The following is a 17,444-nucleotide window of genomic DNA, read 5'->3' as shown; positions in this document are numbered from 1 at the left end:
GTGTGTGTGTGTGTGTGTGTGTGTGTGTGTGTGTGTGTGTGTGTGTGTGTGTGTGTGTGTGTGTGTGTGTGTGCGCTCACCAAGGATTCCCTGCAGCTTCCTTCTTGCATTGTGTCACACTCGTATCGTGCTCCAGGGTTTTAATTTGTGCTTCATTTCTGCAGTGTGTGTGTGTGTGAGAGACGTTTGATCTTTCGCCTTTTTGCTCTCTCAGTAATTACTGCCTTGCCTACAGGTGCGCTACTTCCTGTGCGTGCATAAATCCTTTTGTGCGAGTGTGGGACCGTGTTTCATGGGGATTGGTGATATCACCTGAAATCAATATCAGAATTAATTGCAACATATAGACATTAAATCTGTACGAGATTCTCCGGATATTGATTCTGGGTGCTCTAGAAATAAGATGCCACCTTGTCTGAAGAAATTCAATTACAGAACACACGAACATCCTAAAAATAAGAAGTTTGCTCCCTGCAAATTGGCATATTTTGTTTTATAAGAGTGACAAACAATCCCTTGTGCCCAGGCATAACATTTGCAAGCAGGGACTTTTATAAAATTGAAACTCCGCTCCTGCTGTGCCATAAATCAGCTTATTGTTCCAATTTACATCCCTCAAACTAGAGAGTATGAGCAGAAATGAAACATATTGTAGGCATCAAAGAAACTAGTGAAAACACATACAGCATTAACTCGGTACCTTGAATTCTGTAATTGTGCCTTTCCTTTCTCAGCAATGCTCATAAGCCGATCTCAATCTATTCAAACTAATCACAGGTGTACCCTCCGTCTTGCTCATGCTTTCCCCTCTCTCCTTTTTATCCTTGCAGTATCTGTAAGCATGCCTAACCCCCCACCCCCACCCCCCACCCCCCAGCGACCCCCCGGTGTGTACAGGGTTCACAGTAACGGTGTGTGTGTCTCTGAGGGGGACAGAGGGAGGATATGGGAATCTAAATAAAGCTATGTGTGCTTGGCTAATGAAACACAGTGTATTCCCCACAGTCTCATCAGGAAAAATGGGCTTTTATCAGAGGCAGAGTTACCACCACTACTTCTTCTTGGTTTTTCTGAACAGCCACTCTGAACTATCCGAATAAAAGATGTTTTGTCATCTTTTCACCTTTTGTGTTTGGAAAACTTCTGGTGACAAGAAGCAGCCCAGGCCAGGCAGTGTGGTGGTCTCAGGAGGGAACAAAACACTTGAAAAGAGTGATGCAGCTCCTTATATGTGTAGGTGGAGTGAAATTCGTCTTCTCTTCAGTTTCGCTTAATGTTGTCCGGGTATTGAGATGTATGCTGGGACACAAGCAATGGGACCCGAGTCTTCACAGTTTGCAAACATTAGAGAGACTCATTGTTCCACCTTCTCTCTAAATCAGCTCATGTATGCCCCGGCATTACATGTTTTTATAGAGTTTTTGAGGCGTCACTGTGTGCATTAATGACACAACCCACAGCGCAGTTCTTTAAGAGGTAATATTCTTTAGGTATTTTAGAGGAAGTACTTTGTTTTTCTTCTGGTTTTCTCCTCTCATAGCTTCTCTTCTGTTTCTCTCTGCTGTGTTTGGCAGATATGTTGGCCACAGTGGGAGGTCTCAATGCGTGCGTGGTTCTGTTCAAGCAGACGCACAGTCAAAGTCCTGAGGGTCTCAAGCGTGTGTGTGTGTGTGTGTGTGTGTGCGTGTGTGCGCGCGTGTGTGTGTGTGTGTTTGTCAAGGAATCCATTAGTGTGTCATGAGCACACTATGGTCCACATCTGCTACTCGGAACCATCTCCAACCCTGGATACTCAAAGGGATGTTTCAGACTTGATCCAAATGCTTTAGTCTGGATCCTGATTCGTCTCTTTGGATTTTGAGGAAATTTAATTTTTTTTCGAAACCTAATGAAATTAGCCAAATATCATGCCTTTTCAGCGATAGCTGATTCATGTAAAATCCACATTGAAACTCATCCATCCATCCATCCATCCATCCATCCATCCATCCACTGCAGATTCTGAACGCAGCTTATATGATCAAATATTGAAATGGATGAAAATCAAGGAAAAGTTGGATTTGGGCCAGTAAGTAAAGCTGAATAATATGATCCCTTTAAGCTCTCTCTCTCTTCTACATCCTTCCATATCAGTGGCATTTTCTTTTTCATGAAATTTCAAAACGTCTCGCTACTTGACAATGGTACTGCACACAATATGATGATGTTTTAATGGCAATTTTCCCACGTCTGCTGTTTGTAAAGCTGCAAACATGAGGAGTTATGAGTCAGATGGCCCTCCTCCTCATGTCCCTTAACCATGTTCACACTAACCCTGAAATCAGTGAGTTGCAAGGTAAATGTGAAAATGACTCAACTTGGTTCAGCATCTGCACCAAACATACCAAACTGAATCTGCATATAAGACGAATATTTCAGAAATATACAGCACATTGTAATTGTCACATTTCTGGCGATGACTTTCTAAAAATTTGGACTTTACAACTATGCATACATACATACTATGAAGGAAATACATAAATCTGTAAGCCAGTTTGCTGTCAATTATAGATGGAGCTACATTTAGTTTCTGTATGCTTTAGTAGAGAAGAGTAAACAGAGCAGTTCTTTTTTTTTGAGCTCGAAGTGATTGTGGTTTTTATAGTCATCCTCGCTCTGGGTCCAGTTTTGGTTCAGCTCTCATAAGTTGTTCCTGTAGCAAAAAATAGTTTTCTCTTTTGCATTCATTCACTCCAAAAAAATAAAAATAAAATAAAAATAAGACCGTAGTACAGACAAACACCTCAGGAACAAGTAGATGTGTGTTTTGATGCTTTCGCTCTCCAGTAATTGGCTCTCTTTTGGCGAGACTTCTCTGCAACATAAATTACTCAGAGACTGCTCAAGAACTGTGAAGATGGGATTGAGTTCTGTAGTTTGAATCATCATCATAACAAAAATTTTTTAGTGTTCATTGAGGTTTTTGAGTCGTACCTAATTGGATCATCATTAATCTTTCCATTATTTATATTAAGGACAGGGCATTGGGGAGAAGACTGGCAGCCCAGTCTCTGTTTTCATTGGCTGCAGAGAGCACGGTGGCTTTACCGTGTCATTTTGTTCATGGGTCTTCACTGAAAAGCTTCACTGAAATTTCACAAAGAAGCGTTTGTGTGACGCATATTTTGAGCAAAATGGGCTCCTTTTATATTCCGAGAGAAACACGGCGAACATGGATGGAGCAGCGGGATCCTGCACATGTTTGTTTGAGATGTTTGTGTTGCAAATTCTGTCAGTCACGTGTTTGTTTGTGTTGCTGTGCTGGATAAAAATCCCTGTCTGTTGTTTGCTTTGGGCTTGAGAATGAAGTCATTGCGCTGCATTGTTAGTTACTAACAATATTCAGTCATGTGTGAAACGTTCAAGGCTGAGTTCATCATGCAAGCTGCCAGTGGCCACTCCAGCCGAGGTCTTTGAATCCAGGAACATATTACTGCCCAGTGTTTTGTGTATTTCTGGAGTGAGTTCAGGGAACCTAACATTGACTGGGTGCACAGGAAAATGTAATGTGCTTCTAAATCCACAACCACAAATACTGGGAGAAAAGCTGGAGGCCTGGTGATTAAAACAACCATTTAAATGTCTTTTTGGTTTTTTTGAGACATCAGATCAACCTTGAACTGTAACCATTGTAGTTTCAGTCAATTATATTGATTTATACCAGATGAAACTCAATAAGTTGAAGTTTGAATGCAGTTCTCTGTATGAAAACCAATTTTTGGTCTACTTCCAACAACTGTGGAGCTTCAATTGAAGACGTCTGAATGCAGATAAGCCACAGCACATCTAACCAAACCAGACTTGTCTCAGGAATGCATTAGATCAGGGTCGAAGCATTGTTGTCCAAGTTCTACTCACCTGAGTATCCAGTTTAGTGCTGCAACTCATACTTTTTGATAAACAATTTTTTTCTCAAAAACTCACGCTTTCTTCATGAGATTACCTAATTTGACCGTAAAGTCCTGGTCTCATGCCACATGTACATTTTTTCAAGCCAAACTGCAGCCGGTGACCGTTGCTCTGCATGTATTTTTTGCATTCATGCCTACTACGCCGTCTTTAACATCACAGCATGTTTACCCGCTTTCAATTTGCCCTTGCTGCACGTTCTATATTACTTAAAACAAGCTCCGAAACAGCATGTTTTCTCAGAAATAAACAAGAGTTCCTCCCTGTACCCACAACTTTTACCCCGTGATTATTTTCTGACAAATCACCTCGAAAAGGGCCCAGAAAGAGGTTTCTCCAATTTATCTTTTCTTTCTACGTCCAATCTTTATTGGTTAAGGTAAATTTCAAAGATTTCCAACCTTCAAATGTATTAATTTATCGATGAAAGTTAAAAACCTACATTATGTGCCCCGCTATAGTCTGAAGTTGGAGCCCTGAAATATACCACTATGGCTTTACTGTAAGCAGTGTTAATGTTAACTGGACCACCATACCTTGCTATATAAAGTGATATCACCAGGACATAAACTACTAGAAAAATGTTAAGGTTTCTCATCTTCATGTGAAATTCGTTCATTCTTGTGACTTGTTGCTGCATGGCTTCCTTCGATTCATCATCAATTTCTGCCTTCCTCTCATATTGTTATTTCAAAGTTTGCCTGTAACACACGGTCTACTTTAGCTTCTACGTCTTAGATGTTTCCGTTCCCATTGTTTTGTGTGCCTTTGACATGTCTCATGCGCTTTATTAAAAACGTTTGCCATGTTGAGTGTCACAACAGTTGCCCAAGTAATTTGTAGAATTTGTTTCCCACTTTTTGTTAATTGATTTTTACCCAGACTGAAAACATGTTTGAGGCCATTTGATGATTATAATCTGCCAACTAGTGTTTGTCTCTCTGTGTTCACACTCAATTGGATAAAGGGGGCAAAGAAGATAGATGATTTCATTCTTGTCTGTACAACTTATTTTCTTAGCTGCATAAATCAATGTCAATGTAAAGTTGCTGCGTCACAAATGTGAAAACGTCCAGGAGTGTACAAGTAACCGGGACCGCTCAAGTTGAACGAAGACACACCTTAATACTTTGTTTTTTGTTTTCGAAGGAACACTTCACTGATTTATAACTTCTTGTTTTGATTGGAGCTCAGGTTTTGTGTCGGGACGGGGCCGGTCAGGAGGGAGCCGATGAGGACGTGGAGCGAGGAGCATGCGGGGGGGTGGAGGGTGGAGGGTAGAGGGTGGAGGTTATCGCTGAGCAGGATGAGCATGAAGGATTTTGAAGGATCAGAGACGGAGGTGTGCGAGTGAGAAATGATGCATTGCTTGCTGGGGAAGGGGGGGTGAAAAGGAAATCCCATTGTGTGGTGGCTCCGGTCAGTTCCTGTTTGTGTGCCAGCTGTACTTCCCTCCTTCCTGCTGTACCCAGGAAGTCGGTATCACATTCCAGTTCTGCCTGTGAACGTGTCACACATCTCAAACTATTGTGATTCCTGTAAGGTTGGTTGATTCCTGCGTCTATTTCTAGATGTGTTAAAGGACATATGTTTATAAAGGATAAAGAATGTTTGACACGAATATAGGTAGAGGATTAAATCTAGAATCTAGAATCGTTTGCATTGATCCCTTCATGATTATTGGCAGCATTTGTAGAATTCTCGCTCTTCATGTTCCTGCACATTTATTACTACTAATCTGGATGAATTCTTTGGTGCTCAATAAGTGAATTTGAAGAATTTTACATGTAAGGATGACTTGTGTCCATGTTGCTCAGCAGCTATCCGAAATAATTTATTATAAGAGATTTATGGAGGAATGTGTAAACCTTTACAAAGCAATTGGAAGTGAGCTGTTTACATGTATGGCAAGCTTGCATAAGGCTCTTATACTGAAAGAAAAGATTACATTTTTCTTTCCATTTTTCCATCATCTGATTTTTTTTTTTGTTTTTTACATAAGTTCATAAAATGTGCACAGAATAATTTAGCACCTTATATCATTGTGACAAAACTTTCACAATCTCTAAAAGTGTGGGACTAAATTAACTTGCTTCATTTTCATGCTTGAACTGTTTTATTTATCTATTGGCAATTACATTGTAGTCACCTCATCACACCTAACTTTAATGTAAAATGTTGAGAAACAATTGTGTATAGTTTGGCCTATTTTTTCCACCCAAATATAGGTTACTTGTTAAATATCTATAAATGCACTGGTTTACATATTGCCCATGTCCTCAATTACTTTTCTGGTCGCCGGGGATATAATAAATGTCTTCTACATATGCTACAAATGTCTTTTTTTTTAAATCTAACTAAAGCTGACTGATCACATTTCATGCATTCAAAGTAAGATTGAGGCAATTAACTCTAATTAACACTTAAACTATGAAATAAGTTGGTACATTTTGGTTCAATTCTGAAGTACTTGTAGTAAAGTTAATGTTGCTGCTGTTCCATAGGGAATGAAAATGTTTACGAGTGCTGGTTGAAGACTTAGAGGTGTGTAGATTGCCAAGACTGTAAATTTCACTTTCAAACTCAAACATTTATTATAGTCTTATCATGTATGTAATATGTAAGGAAAGATCTAAACATGAAATGTAAAAACATGAAGAAAACAATGGTATTTAATGTTACTGATTATAATTAGTAATTATAATCTTTCCGTATTATCTGACGTGGTCTATTATACTAATCACAAGACATATATACACATCATAAAACAATGAAGTGATATCCTATTAAACAACTCGTATATGTGGATATTATGGGATATGTATAGGAATCTGGTTATTTAAACTCACGGCTATTGGAAAAGTGTTGAGTTTAAACATGTTTTTTTGGTAGACCGTTTTGACTATGTTTGTAAATATTTGGCTAGAAATGGCTGGAAAATATATAAAAATGTGAGTAGTATATGATAATAGCTACTAATGATAAAGTACTGGCTGACAGCTTCTATTCTGTTGTGATGAAACAAGTCTTTCTGGGCTGTAATTAATATTTTTTTAATTAGGCATTCTGGTATTTACATACTTAGAAGTACATAAAAATGTCAGTTAGTAAGCATAGGGACCGATGGAAAAGAAAATAATCTCATAACAGGAGGAAATCTCCAGTAGTATCACACTTTGAGGCATCTGGGGCCAGAAAAGAGAAAATAAGAGAACATCGAACAAACAATGTCAAAAGTTGGCGCAATCTGATGAGACTAATAATCAAACTCGTTAAGCGTTCAGAGAATCAAAACTGCAGAATCTGACCTCTGCTGCAAGAAGACAGCAGTTTTCATGGAGGTGACATAAGAGCTGCTGTCTTTCAAAGCATTCAGAGACCCACTCTGCAAGGGGTCCCACTCGCTGCACTAACCGAGCAGTCGCAATTCGTTTTTTTACATTTTTTTTTTTACCCAAACCGAACCTGCCAAGTGCGAACGCGCTCTCACAGAACCAACTGAGACTTGTCTCAGTGAAATAGTCCAGTGGAAGCCTTTAGATTTATGAAAAGACATGGCGTAAAGTCTGGAAGATTTACTGTTGTTCACAAATAAATAACACCACAAACTAGTATCGCCAGATGAACAGCATGTGCCAGTTTGCTTTGGCAGCTCAGAGGAAGTGCGACTGGCAGTGAAACTAACAATGATTTTAAGTAACGCTTCATCCAATGATTAATTTCTCAATTATTGGTTTTAGCTGCTCTTTGAAATTTTGTTTAAAAGAACAAAACTGTTGTAATTATATAAAACCTATCAGACAGCCTAATATGTCCAAACCAATTCAGTTTGTCTTTTGAATTAACCAAATTTTTTTTTTTATTGTTTGGCATTTTTATTAAAAAACAAGTCTGATAACCAGAAAAGCTGCCGGGACTATTTTAATTTAATCAGTTAGTTGTTTCCTTTCCTAACAAGATCAAACAAATTTTTGCCTGTTAGTCCTGACCTGACACTGGAGAAAAGCGATCTGGATAAATCTTGCATTCCTGAGAATAACTTTGGTATTAAAACAGTATGCTATCCTTCTCTAAAACACTTTGAGGCCCTTTTTTTTTTTTTTTTTTTTTTTTTTTTTTAAAGCTATTTTCTTTTCTTTTAACCCTGTCATAGTTTGAAAGCCTGGATTTACTTTTATCTTATGCCCCTAAAATTGTGAGTTCTTCGGTTTTTGTTGGCACAGAAAAGCTCATATTATGGATTTGTGGCACGCTGGTGAATCTTGTCTTGCCGGTTCTGTTGGCAGAGGTCCTGGAGTAGCAATATTGGGAATTAAAGGGTTAATGACTATCTCTGGGTATATTTTACATACAAAAAAAGAAAAAAAGTCTAACTGCTCTTTTTTTCTTCTTCTTTTTGTCTCTTATTTCTTCCTTAGCAGTAGAAGAAGGGGAGTCCTCAGAGTGTGGAGGGACCTGGGATGAATCAACTGTCCAGACAGGTTACAGGATGCACACACACACACACACACACACACACACACACACACACACACACACACACACACACACACACACACACACACACACACACACACACACACACACACACACACGCGCGCAAACGACTTCCAGTTGGCTGTCAAGATCCACGCAAGACGCCAAACTCTATACGTCTCTCTTACACACACACACACACACACACACACACACACACTTAGGCTTACACAATTTATAACATTAGTTCCAAATGATTTACAATGGCTCTGTCAGAGGGAGATCAAGGAGAAGAAAGTGGAAGAGATGGAGAAATTTAGTGAACATCGAGGGAAGAGTGGAGGGATTGGCAACAGTATTGAGAGTAGGGGAAATCATGAGAGAGGAAAGATGAGATTTGAAAATAGAAAAAGAGAATGATAGGGAGACATGGAAAGAGACGGCGGTCTCGGGAGTCACACTCAATGGAATGATGGCGGACGAGGGGGGGGCCAAAGACAGATTTGTGTGCTTTTTCACTAATCTCTGTGGTTTCGGGATATCCTGGGAGGAAGTCAGAGAGATGGTAGAGCTTTTTTTTTTTTTTTTTCTTTTTGTTCTTTTCATGGATTTTGTTTTTCCTTGCGGTTTCTCCAAACCAACTTTTTCATTGCTGTCGCCCTCCCTCTCCTCCTCAGTCTTCTTTTCGTCTTTGTTTCCACTCTCAGATGGAAACGCGAAATTATCCTCACTCGCCCTTGTGCCTTAATGGAAACTGGATCAGAGAGAAATGACAGATGACATAGCTGTTATTAGAAATAAAAAAAAAGTATGCAAAAAAAATTATACTTCGGATATTGCCAGAACACAACTTGCTGCACACAAGTCACATATTTCAATCAAAAGAAGAAAAGCTGAACAGAAAAATCAATTAGTCCCAAATTCTGATTAATAATAATTAGCAGTTTTTCTTTTACAGGGATTTTTTCTGATGTTTTAATAATATATTCCCTCTTTATCCAAGATGACCATGTTGCCAGTCCATAGCATGAGTAACAATCAGGCATGCTTAAACTTTCAGCCACTGGCAGCCCAGAGTCATATATTACCAGTAAAAACATGTTTGTTTGTTTTTTTTTTTCGGATTGGAGGGAATTGGAGTATTTGCAGATACGTACAGAGAACATCCAAACCCTACCAAGGAAGACCTTCACCTAGGATCTTTCTGGTCTGGAATCAAACATCAAATTGTTGTGGTACAACCGTTTTAACCAATATCTCACCATGATTCCCTCTAGTAAAAGTCTGCCTTAAAGAAATACTGTAGGCAATATAGAATGGTGAAAATAAAATGGAGAACCTGCAAATTTGTAGGTAAAGAACAGTGAGTCATCATTAATAGTAATGAGATTCCATTTTTTTTTTTACATGTAGACTGTGTTTGTTCAAAATGACAGGATTTTGAACCCGTACCTATCATAATCGTAAATCCTAGACCTTTCACGATATACACCATCCAATCACAAACAAGATGAACGCGTATATAACAGGATCTTCTCGGTGCAATCAAAAACAAACCGTGACATCAAAGATCTATTCAACGTTGACGTTATCTTGGAAAAAGTGTCAGAAGAAATCGCTCATTGCACATCTTTACGGCTCTCTAATCAAAATGAATTCAGATGTCGCCGTGTGAAAAGAGGGTTAATATTGAAAAGAGATTGTAGGAAAAAAGGCTTCAAACGACCTCAGTGATGGGGGGAAAAAGTGTCTTGATGATTATACTTATTAAGAAAGCGTGTCTGCATGTCTTCAAACAGAAGTCAGAGTGCAGCCAAAAAAAAAAACTCTGTTTCTGTTATTGTTATTGTAGTAAATGATAGCCAGTGACATACCCAGGACAGACAGTATTAGTAGAGGTGTTTTTTGTGGAAATCTCACTTGTTTTCATATCAGAGCTGCTGTAACATGTCAAAGGTTTCTGTGTGTGTGTGTGGGGGGGGGGGATGCATCTGCTGGGCCCATATGTTAGCCCTGGCACAGCTCAGCTTTTGACATTTTTCTCACTGCCGTCATTAGTGCCGAGTAAAGATCAAAGAACACGTTTTTCCGTACCACGGCACAAACAGTCGGAGTACTGTGGGTGTTTGTCAGCCGTAACTAGTTTTTCTGCTCCGGCTTGCAGCCTATCCGAGAACAGTTAAACACTTCCTCTGACTAGATCCCAGCAGGGAAATAAGATACTGCTGAATGTGGTAAATATGCAGTTATCTCTCTCGCTGCCTCTCTTGCCCCGTCTCTCGTTGAACTCTACGGGGATAGGAGGATAGGAAAGTATGACCCTTGAGGTGTATATGACGTGCCGAACCCTCCCCTTCTTCAAACCTGTACTAACGCCCCTCCAGGGGCCACTATACGGACCTGTGTGTGTGTGTGTGTGTGTGTGTGTGTGTGTGTGTGTGTGTGTGTGTGTGTGTGTGTGTGTGTGTGTGTGTGTGTGTGTGTGTGTGTGTGTGTGTGTGTGTGTGTGTGTGTGTGTGTGTGTGTGTGTGTGTGTGTGTGTGTGTGTGTGTGTGTGTGTGTGTGTGTTGGGGGGCCGGGGGGGGTGCTATGCTGACTGAGGTCCTGGGTGGCTCACTAGAACTGCTGTGTGTGTCAGTTCCTGCAGGAAGCTCGAGTCCCATGACACACACACACACACACACACACACACACACACACACACACACACACACACACACACACACACACACACACACACACACACACACACACACACACACACACACACCTATCTCAAACTCTTCCTCCCATGAAAACACACACTGTCCCGTGTTCCCTTAGTCAGCCACTCTTTCAATTTGGATTTCACCATCAATTCCCTGTCCCAGCATCCTCTGCATCGTCTTTTCTCTTGTTCACTATACGTTTATCTCTTACTATCGGCCCCCCTCATTGCTTAAATTTTTTTGCTGCGCTCACATTGGAGTGAAGGAGTGACGAGACAAAATTGCTGCCTTTCCTTTGTTTAATCAGATTAAAAGGGAAGAAAATACCTTGTTTCCTTTACTCCCCGGGAGATGGTGTTGACAAGGACGGGGCAAGAAAGCGTGAGAGAGAGAAAAAGAGAAATATACCTTCCCCATCCTGCTATAAAATTCACCAACCTCCACCCCTCCTCTCCTCTTTCTCTACACCCTTCTTCTGTCTCTCTTTCGCTTTCTCTGGAAAATGTGTGTTGAGTTTGGAAAGACCCGCAGGAGAGAAGGCGGAGGGAGGTGGGAGGGTGTCTTGTAGGGAATAGCATGGGGCCAACTTAACCCCGCCCCCCACCCCCACCCCCACCCCACCTCTTCCTGCATCACCTCCTCTCCTTTCCTGCTCCCCCTTGGCCCTTCTGCCCCCAAGAGGAGCCCTCGGAGGCCAAAGGTGCCTCAACACCCTTCTTCCCTGCTTCCCTTTAACCCCCCTTGGTGGAACAGAAAAACAACGTGTCCCCTTCCTCCCTCGTTTCCTCCCTTGTTTCCTCTCTTGTTGCCTCTCTTGTTCCCTTGGTCTCCCCCCCCCCCAGTGTGCTGGGAGAAGAAAAAGAGAGTCCCTGCCAAGACTGTCTAGAAAGACATGAGAGATGGTATAAAAAGGCAGGTATAGATGGAGAGCTTTTTCTGTATGTCCCACACCTTCAGGGCCTCAGGTGCGACAGTATAGAAGTATTTTCTCCTGACTTCCACACGACTCATTCGACAGCCTAAGCGTACGCTGCTCATTCACACACACTTACTGTTTCAATGTCTTCACACTGAAACACACAGAAGGAGCCAGTGAGTCATCATGGAAAAGGTTTGTCAGGTCCCCAAGCTGAAACTGAGACTTGCTGCGTTATTGTTGCTCACTGTGATAATGTCCCTGTGACTGCAGCAGTGTGTCCCTGTGTGTTTATGCGCCGTGACGCTCATGTGATCGACCGGTGAGAAGAATCCTCCGCCCATCAAAATGACACCGATCTGTATCGGTTTGAGTTTATTCAGCTAACAGCCGATGCGATTTATGTCTGTGGGGCTCGAAGTTGAGTCAGCATTTCAAATAGCTCATGAAGACTTTGTTGAAGATTGATGTTTTAGAGACTGAAACAGACATGGTGCATGATAAACCGCAGAAATGACACAGAAAACGGCTGATTTTCAAAATAGGGCCTGTCTGAAACACTGTTTCTTGTAACCACATAGTTTTAGGCCGATCATTCGCACGATGCAGCTTCAGGATCCTGAATATGTTTGAAAAATAAAACAGGTTTCAGAGTGGGGGAAATTTCAATATGCTGCCTTGGCTTTAAGGTGTGTTTGGGCAAGACGCACATTTGTTAAAAAACAATGTCATTGTCCCACCACCTTCTCCGCATTGTCACATAACAACAACAACAATGGCGGACCACGTGCTCCAGGTCTTGTTACTGATGATATTTGGTTTAGTTGGGAGTAGTTTTTCATGGTTTGTGTCTTCTTCTCGGTCTTTTGTGTAGTTCTGTGGCAGAATTACATTACTCTCTATAGGCTGGGCATATGTACTACATCATTTTTAGTTATTTGTACGGTTCCGTGTGGATGGGGACAAGAAAAAGAATGACCGGGAGATTGAAGTCTTTTTTAAGACTAACATCCGTTATAAACTAAATAGGACTATAATATGTAATATTAAAGACTTCATGTCGAATGCGTCCCCTCCATGGAGGCCTCTAATTGTGATTATATAAATGGTAAATGGAATTCACTTGCGTTCTACATCGTTACACTCACCCGTTCACACACCAATGGAGGCGGCCACCATGCAAGGCACCTAATCCATCCATTGGGAGCAGTTTGGGGTTCATTGTCTTGCTTAACAGTGTGGACATATGGGAATCGAACCTGCAAACTTCCGATTGTGAGGCGACCGCTCTGCCAACCGAGCCAACAGCCACAACAACGGAGCCAGTTGTGGTCAAAACATTGTTTTCAGAGACAGAACTCGGTCTTTATTGGGAATTTAGTTGTACTAATGATCTTTCCTGATCTAGAAACAACTGCTCATGTTTCAGTTTTCTTCCCGAGTTCATGATCATCACCCTCTGAAGACATGGACAGACTAATCTGTCCTTACGTGATCGCTGTAGCTCTAAAATCAGATAATACAGTTGTTAAAAACAAACCAAAAAATTACCTCTTCAGTTACAAGCTGTCGGGATGGTCATCGCTTTTCAAACTAAAACCAAAATACGTTTTTTTTTCAAAATGTTGGGAATAATAGTTTTTTGTCTGCATATTAGAGCGTTTGTCTAAACCTTTTATATTACTTAATGCAGCTTCCTTATGTTTGACTAGCATGACTTCCATCCAGGTGTATTAATTATCCAGTAAACATGACATGCACAGTTCAACATTGACCCTTTAAAACAAATGTATTGTTTCCGTTACATTTCACATGAGAGACTTGTTTAAATCTCAACGCACAGTTATAGTGAGGGCAGCTGTGTTGTAGCAGCTGATGGTGCGTGAACTATTGCACTCTTAACAACTCATCTTTTCTACATTCAGTCATTTGTCTGATTATGTTCTTGTTTTCACTTAGTTTCAAGGCAGACAATATCAAAAATGATCAGTATAGATAACGTGTTCACACACAAATCAATCGGAGGGTGCATAAAATATTTACAAGTGAGATAGATTTCTAAGAGCAAATGGAAAGAGTGTGTTATAGAAGGCGTGAGGATTACAGCAGTATCACTTTTCTCCTGTTTCCTCGTAATATCTTTATGATGACCATAGCTGGGAAAAACAGGACACTAGCCCTCTCTCTCCCTCTCCATTTCTCTTGCTTCCTCTCTCTTTTCCTCTTCCTTTATCACTCTCTCACCGCTACCCTCTGGAGGTCCATAATGTAGTTTTAATTTCCCCAAGGCTAGCACAGGAAAACAGTTCCTGTGTATGTGTGTGTGAACTCTCATTGTCTCCTTGTGACAGTGCATCTGTGTTTTAGTCTGTTTTGCAGCATTTAAGCCCCAGGTTTTTTATTCCTTATCTTTGTGGGTATTTGCTTTTGAAGAGTGTGAATGTGTGTTGTTTGTTTCCCCCCGAAAAATTAAATAAGTGAGCAGCTGTCAACTTATTTAAGAGTAAGCCGATCTGTGGAGGTCTGTGCATAGCAAGTCTGTCTGATTTTCAGTGTGTTTGTGTATATACAGTCAGTGTATCTGTGTTTGTGTGCACGGGTGTTTTTTCGCTTGCTTCCATGACGCGAATGGCTCTTTCATCATCTTTTTTCCAGACATTGGTGTTGGGTGCTGCTCTCCCTCACCGCAGTATGTCCCAGGAGAGAGAGAGAGAGAGAGAGAGTGTGTGTGTGTGTGTGTGTGTGTGTGTGTGTGTGTGTGTGTGTGTGTGTGTGTGTGTGTGTGTGTGTGTGTGTGTGTGTGTGTGTGTGTGTGTGTGTGTGTGTGTGTGTGTGTGTGTGTGTGTGTGTGTGTGTGTGTGTGTGTGTGTGTGTGTGTGGCTGGTGTGCCTCTGCAGATCACTTCCCTGAGGGGGGGGGCTTGCATTGTGAAAACACACACACACACACACAGAGGAGTGTGGGAGAGGGATTCTCCTGGGAGCCAGAGAGCAGGCCTGCGTTGTTGTGTCCAGCTGCACCTGTTCTGTGTGTGTGTGTGTGTGCACGCGCTCTTGGTGCCAAATGTGTCCACCATTTTTTATTTCTCCCCACTTCTCAACATATTGAACACAAAGGTGTTGCCCATTGGCAGTTACTAAGTATCTGTGTCGACACATTGCAGCGATGTGTGTGTGTGTGTTATATACTTGAAGCTCTGTGCTCGGTACATCAGTACCAGCTTTTCCACACCCGGGGCTTAACAAAGAAACAAGCTCCTCATCCAAAATACAGTGCAATTTTCCCACAAATGATACAGATCCTGTCTGCTTCTTGGTCAATTTTAAAACCAAAAAGTCACTTTGGGCATCTTTCGATTTCATATGTATCAGAAGGAGGGGTGGTTACTGCCTCTTACAGGAGCTGAAGCTCCTCTGTGGCCCGTTCCTCACATACTTTGGGATGTCTGTAGGACAGTTTAGGACTCATCTGGGGATAGTTGCGCCGTGTCGGAGGATGCAGAAAACACAGATTTAACTGCTCTGCTATTGTTGGTATGAAATGACCTCTGTCCTGCACTATAGCATCATGATGTTGATGTTTTTTTGTGAGGTGAAAACTTGGGACAAACAGTGGAAATGTACTGAATGATATTACTGTTTAAAAACAGTCATATAGCAATTAAAAACATATGAGTTCTCATAAAATCAGAAGGCTAATCAAAATATTACCGTACCATTAGCTTCGGCTTGACCAAGTGGACATGCAGTTTTTGTTTACACTTATTTTAGCCCAAGGAATATTTCCAAAAGTAAGTGCTAATGGAGCAGGTAGACTCATAGGTCGATCAATGACGAGTTTGTGTTCTGAACATGTAACGTATTGACACTGGTGAAAGGTTCATTTTTATTGTATTTCGCTTCAGGCTGCATTGGCTCACTGGACAAATTTCTGAAAAAAAGGTCTATTTAGGGATGAAGGGGAATCCTATCTGTAGAATACTAAATGAGGTTCTCCTCTATCTCTGTGCTGAAGGTGATACCTGAAATATCCGGACCAGAATGGTAGCTGCTTTTCAGGTCCTGAACGGAGCAGGTCTCAGTCTGCTACCAGATCAAGCATGTCTATATTAACCAAATAAATGAGTCAAAAGTTGACTCTTCACTTTAGTTACAGATATGTGTAATAGGGATTTTCGTACAAGTAAAAGTATTGATTCAACTAAAAAATTAAATGTACTTAAATATCTATTCAGGCACAAAGGTAAAAAGTATAAAATTAACATTTGTTAAAACAAGGAATGAGCCAGTTTGGAAATATATACACTTCATTAAAGAAGAAGTCCTGAAAATTCTGCTTTTCACCTGCAGCACAAATTATTTTTGGTCGAGAAGTTCCTGCTTAAATGAAGACAAAGTTTTTATGTCCAGCTTCTGTTAAAATTCTACCGTCATACTTAAGTGTGGATTCAATTCCTCAACACGTCAGATAAATCCATTTCTTGGCCATTTAATTAGTGTACTGGAGGAGCCCTTGGTAAGAAGCTCTCGCTTTCAGAAGACCTGATGACTCCTGAACTGGTCACACTGCTCAAGTAGTATTTTGATTCTTCAATCATCTTATAATTACTTCATTTTCTCAGCTGGTTTGGGCTGTTTAGTCAAATCAATGTGCATGGTATATTCTTCTGTTCAAAATGATAAAATCGTTTTCACTAATAGAGGATTTTTCCACTGCTTTAGCATCCCCCAAGATTAATTACGATACTAATCACTTTCACCCTTTTGCACATCAATGGCGATGGCTGTCTTGCTCAAGGACACATGGGCAGGGCGAGATGGGGGATCAAACCTATGTACAACCTTCAAATTGAGAGATTATACCCTCTCCATCAAAGGGTGGGAAAAAGTGTGTGACACGCTTCCAGGAGAACGTTTAGAAACCCACCAGTTTTGAAATAAGGCTCTCATTCTTGTTTTCATCTCCGCCAGAGCAGGATTCACATGCACATGGCTTCATACCACCACAGTCTGAGGGCAAAGAACCAGACATAACCTCAAAGAGAAGAATGTCCTCTGCAATCACCAGGTGGATGCTATCTGCTGTTTTTACCAAAACTACCTGTGACCTTTAGTTTACTAGTTGATCAGCGAACAGCAATAAATATTAATTAGCGTTCAGATCTGTGGTAGAATGCTTAAAAAAATAAATTTGTTGTCTGTGGCTCAGCCTCTTTTAGGCATAAACAGACAGAAACGTGTCTCTGAATGTGTGTGTGTGTGTTTGCTTGGCCGGTAGATATACATCTCTCTGTGCTGCAGAGTGTGTCCCAGACAGGCCACGGTTATTTGCTCCTGGCTGCCAAATCTAACACTTGAATAACTGCCTTACCTTTGCAGTATTACAGTATGTTTTAT

At 40.9% G+C, this 17,444-nt stretch overlaps 1 protein-coding gene across 3 annotated transcripts in view; it reads left to right on the top strand.

The window, feature by feature from the left end:
• Nucleotides 1-17,444, top strand: part of znf423 (zinc finger protein 423) — a 165,013-nt gene that overhangs the window by 16,889 nt on the left and 130,680 nt on the right. Inside the window, exon 2 of one of the 3 annotated variants that reach the window (XM_080475114.1) lies at nt 8,370-8,429. The exons of 1 other annotated variant lie outside the window; for it this stretch is intronic. In XM_080475114.1, the coding sequence (XP_080331240.1) occupies nt 8,370-8,429 (60 nt within the window). Of the gene's footprint in view, nt 1-8,366; nt 8,430-17,444 lie in introns of all 3 variants that reach the window. One more of the 3 variants, XM_080475113.1, reaches the window with a different exon arrangement.

The sequence above is a fragment of the Lipophrys pholis genome, assembly GCF_963383615.2.
Source record: "Lipophrys pholis genome assembly, chromosome: 11".
NCBI classification, from domain to species: Eukaryota; Metazoa; Chordata; class Actinopteri; order Blenniiformes; family Blenniidae; genus Lipophrys; species Lipophrys pholis.
The sequence above is the reverse complement of the archived record's forward strand: the minus strand, read 5'-3'. Positions and strand labels throughout refer to the sequence as shown.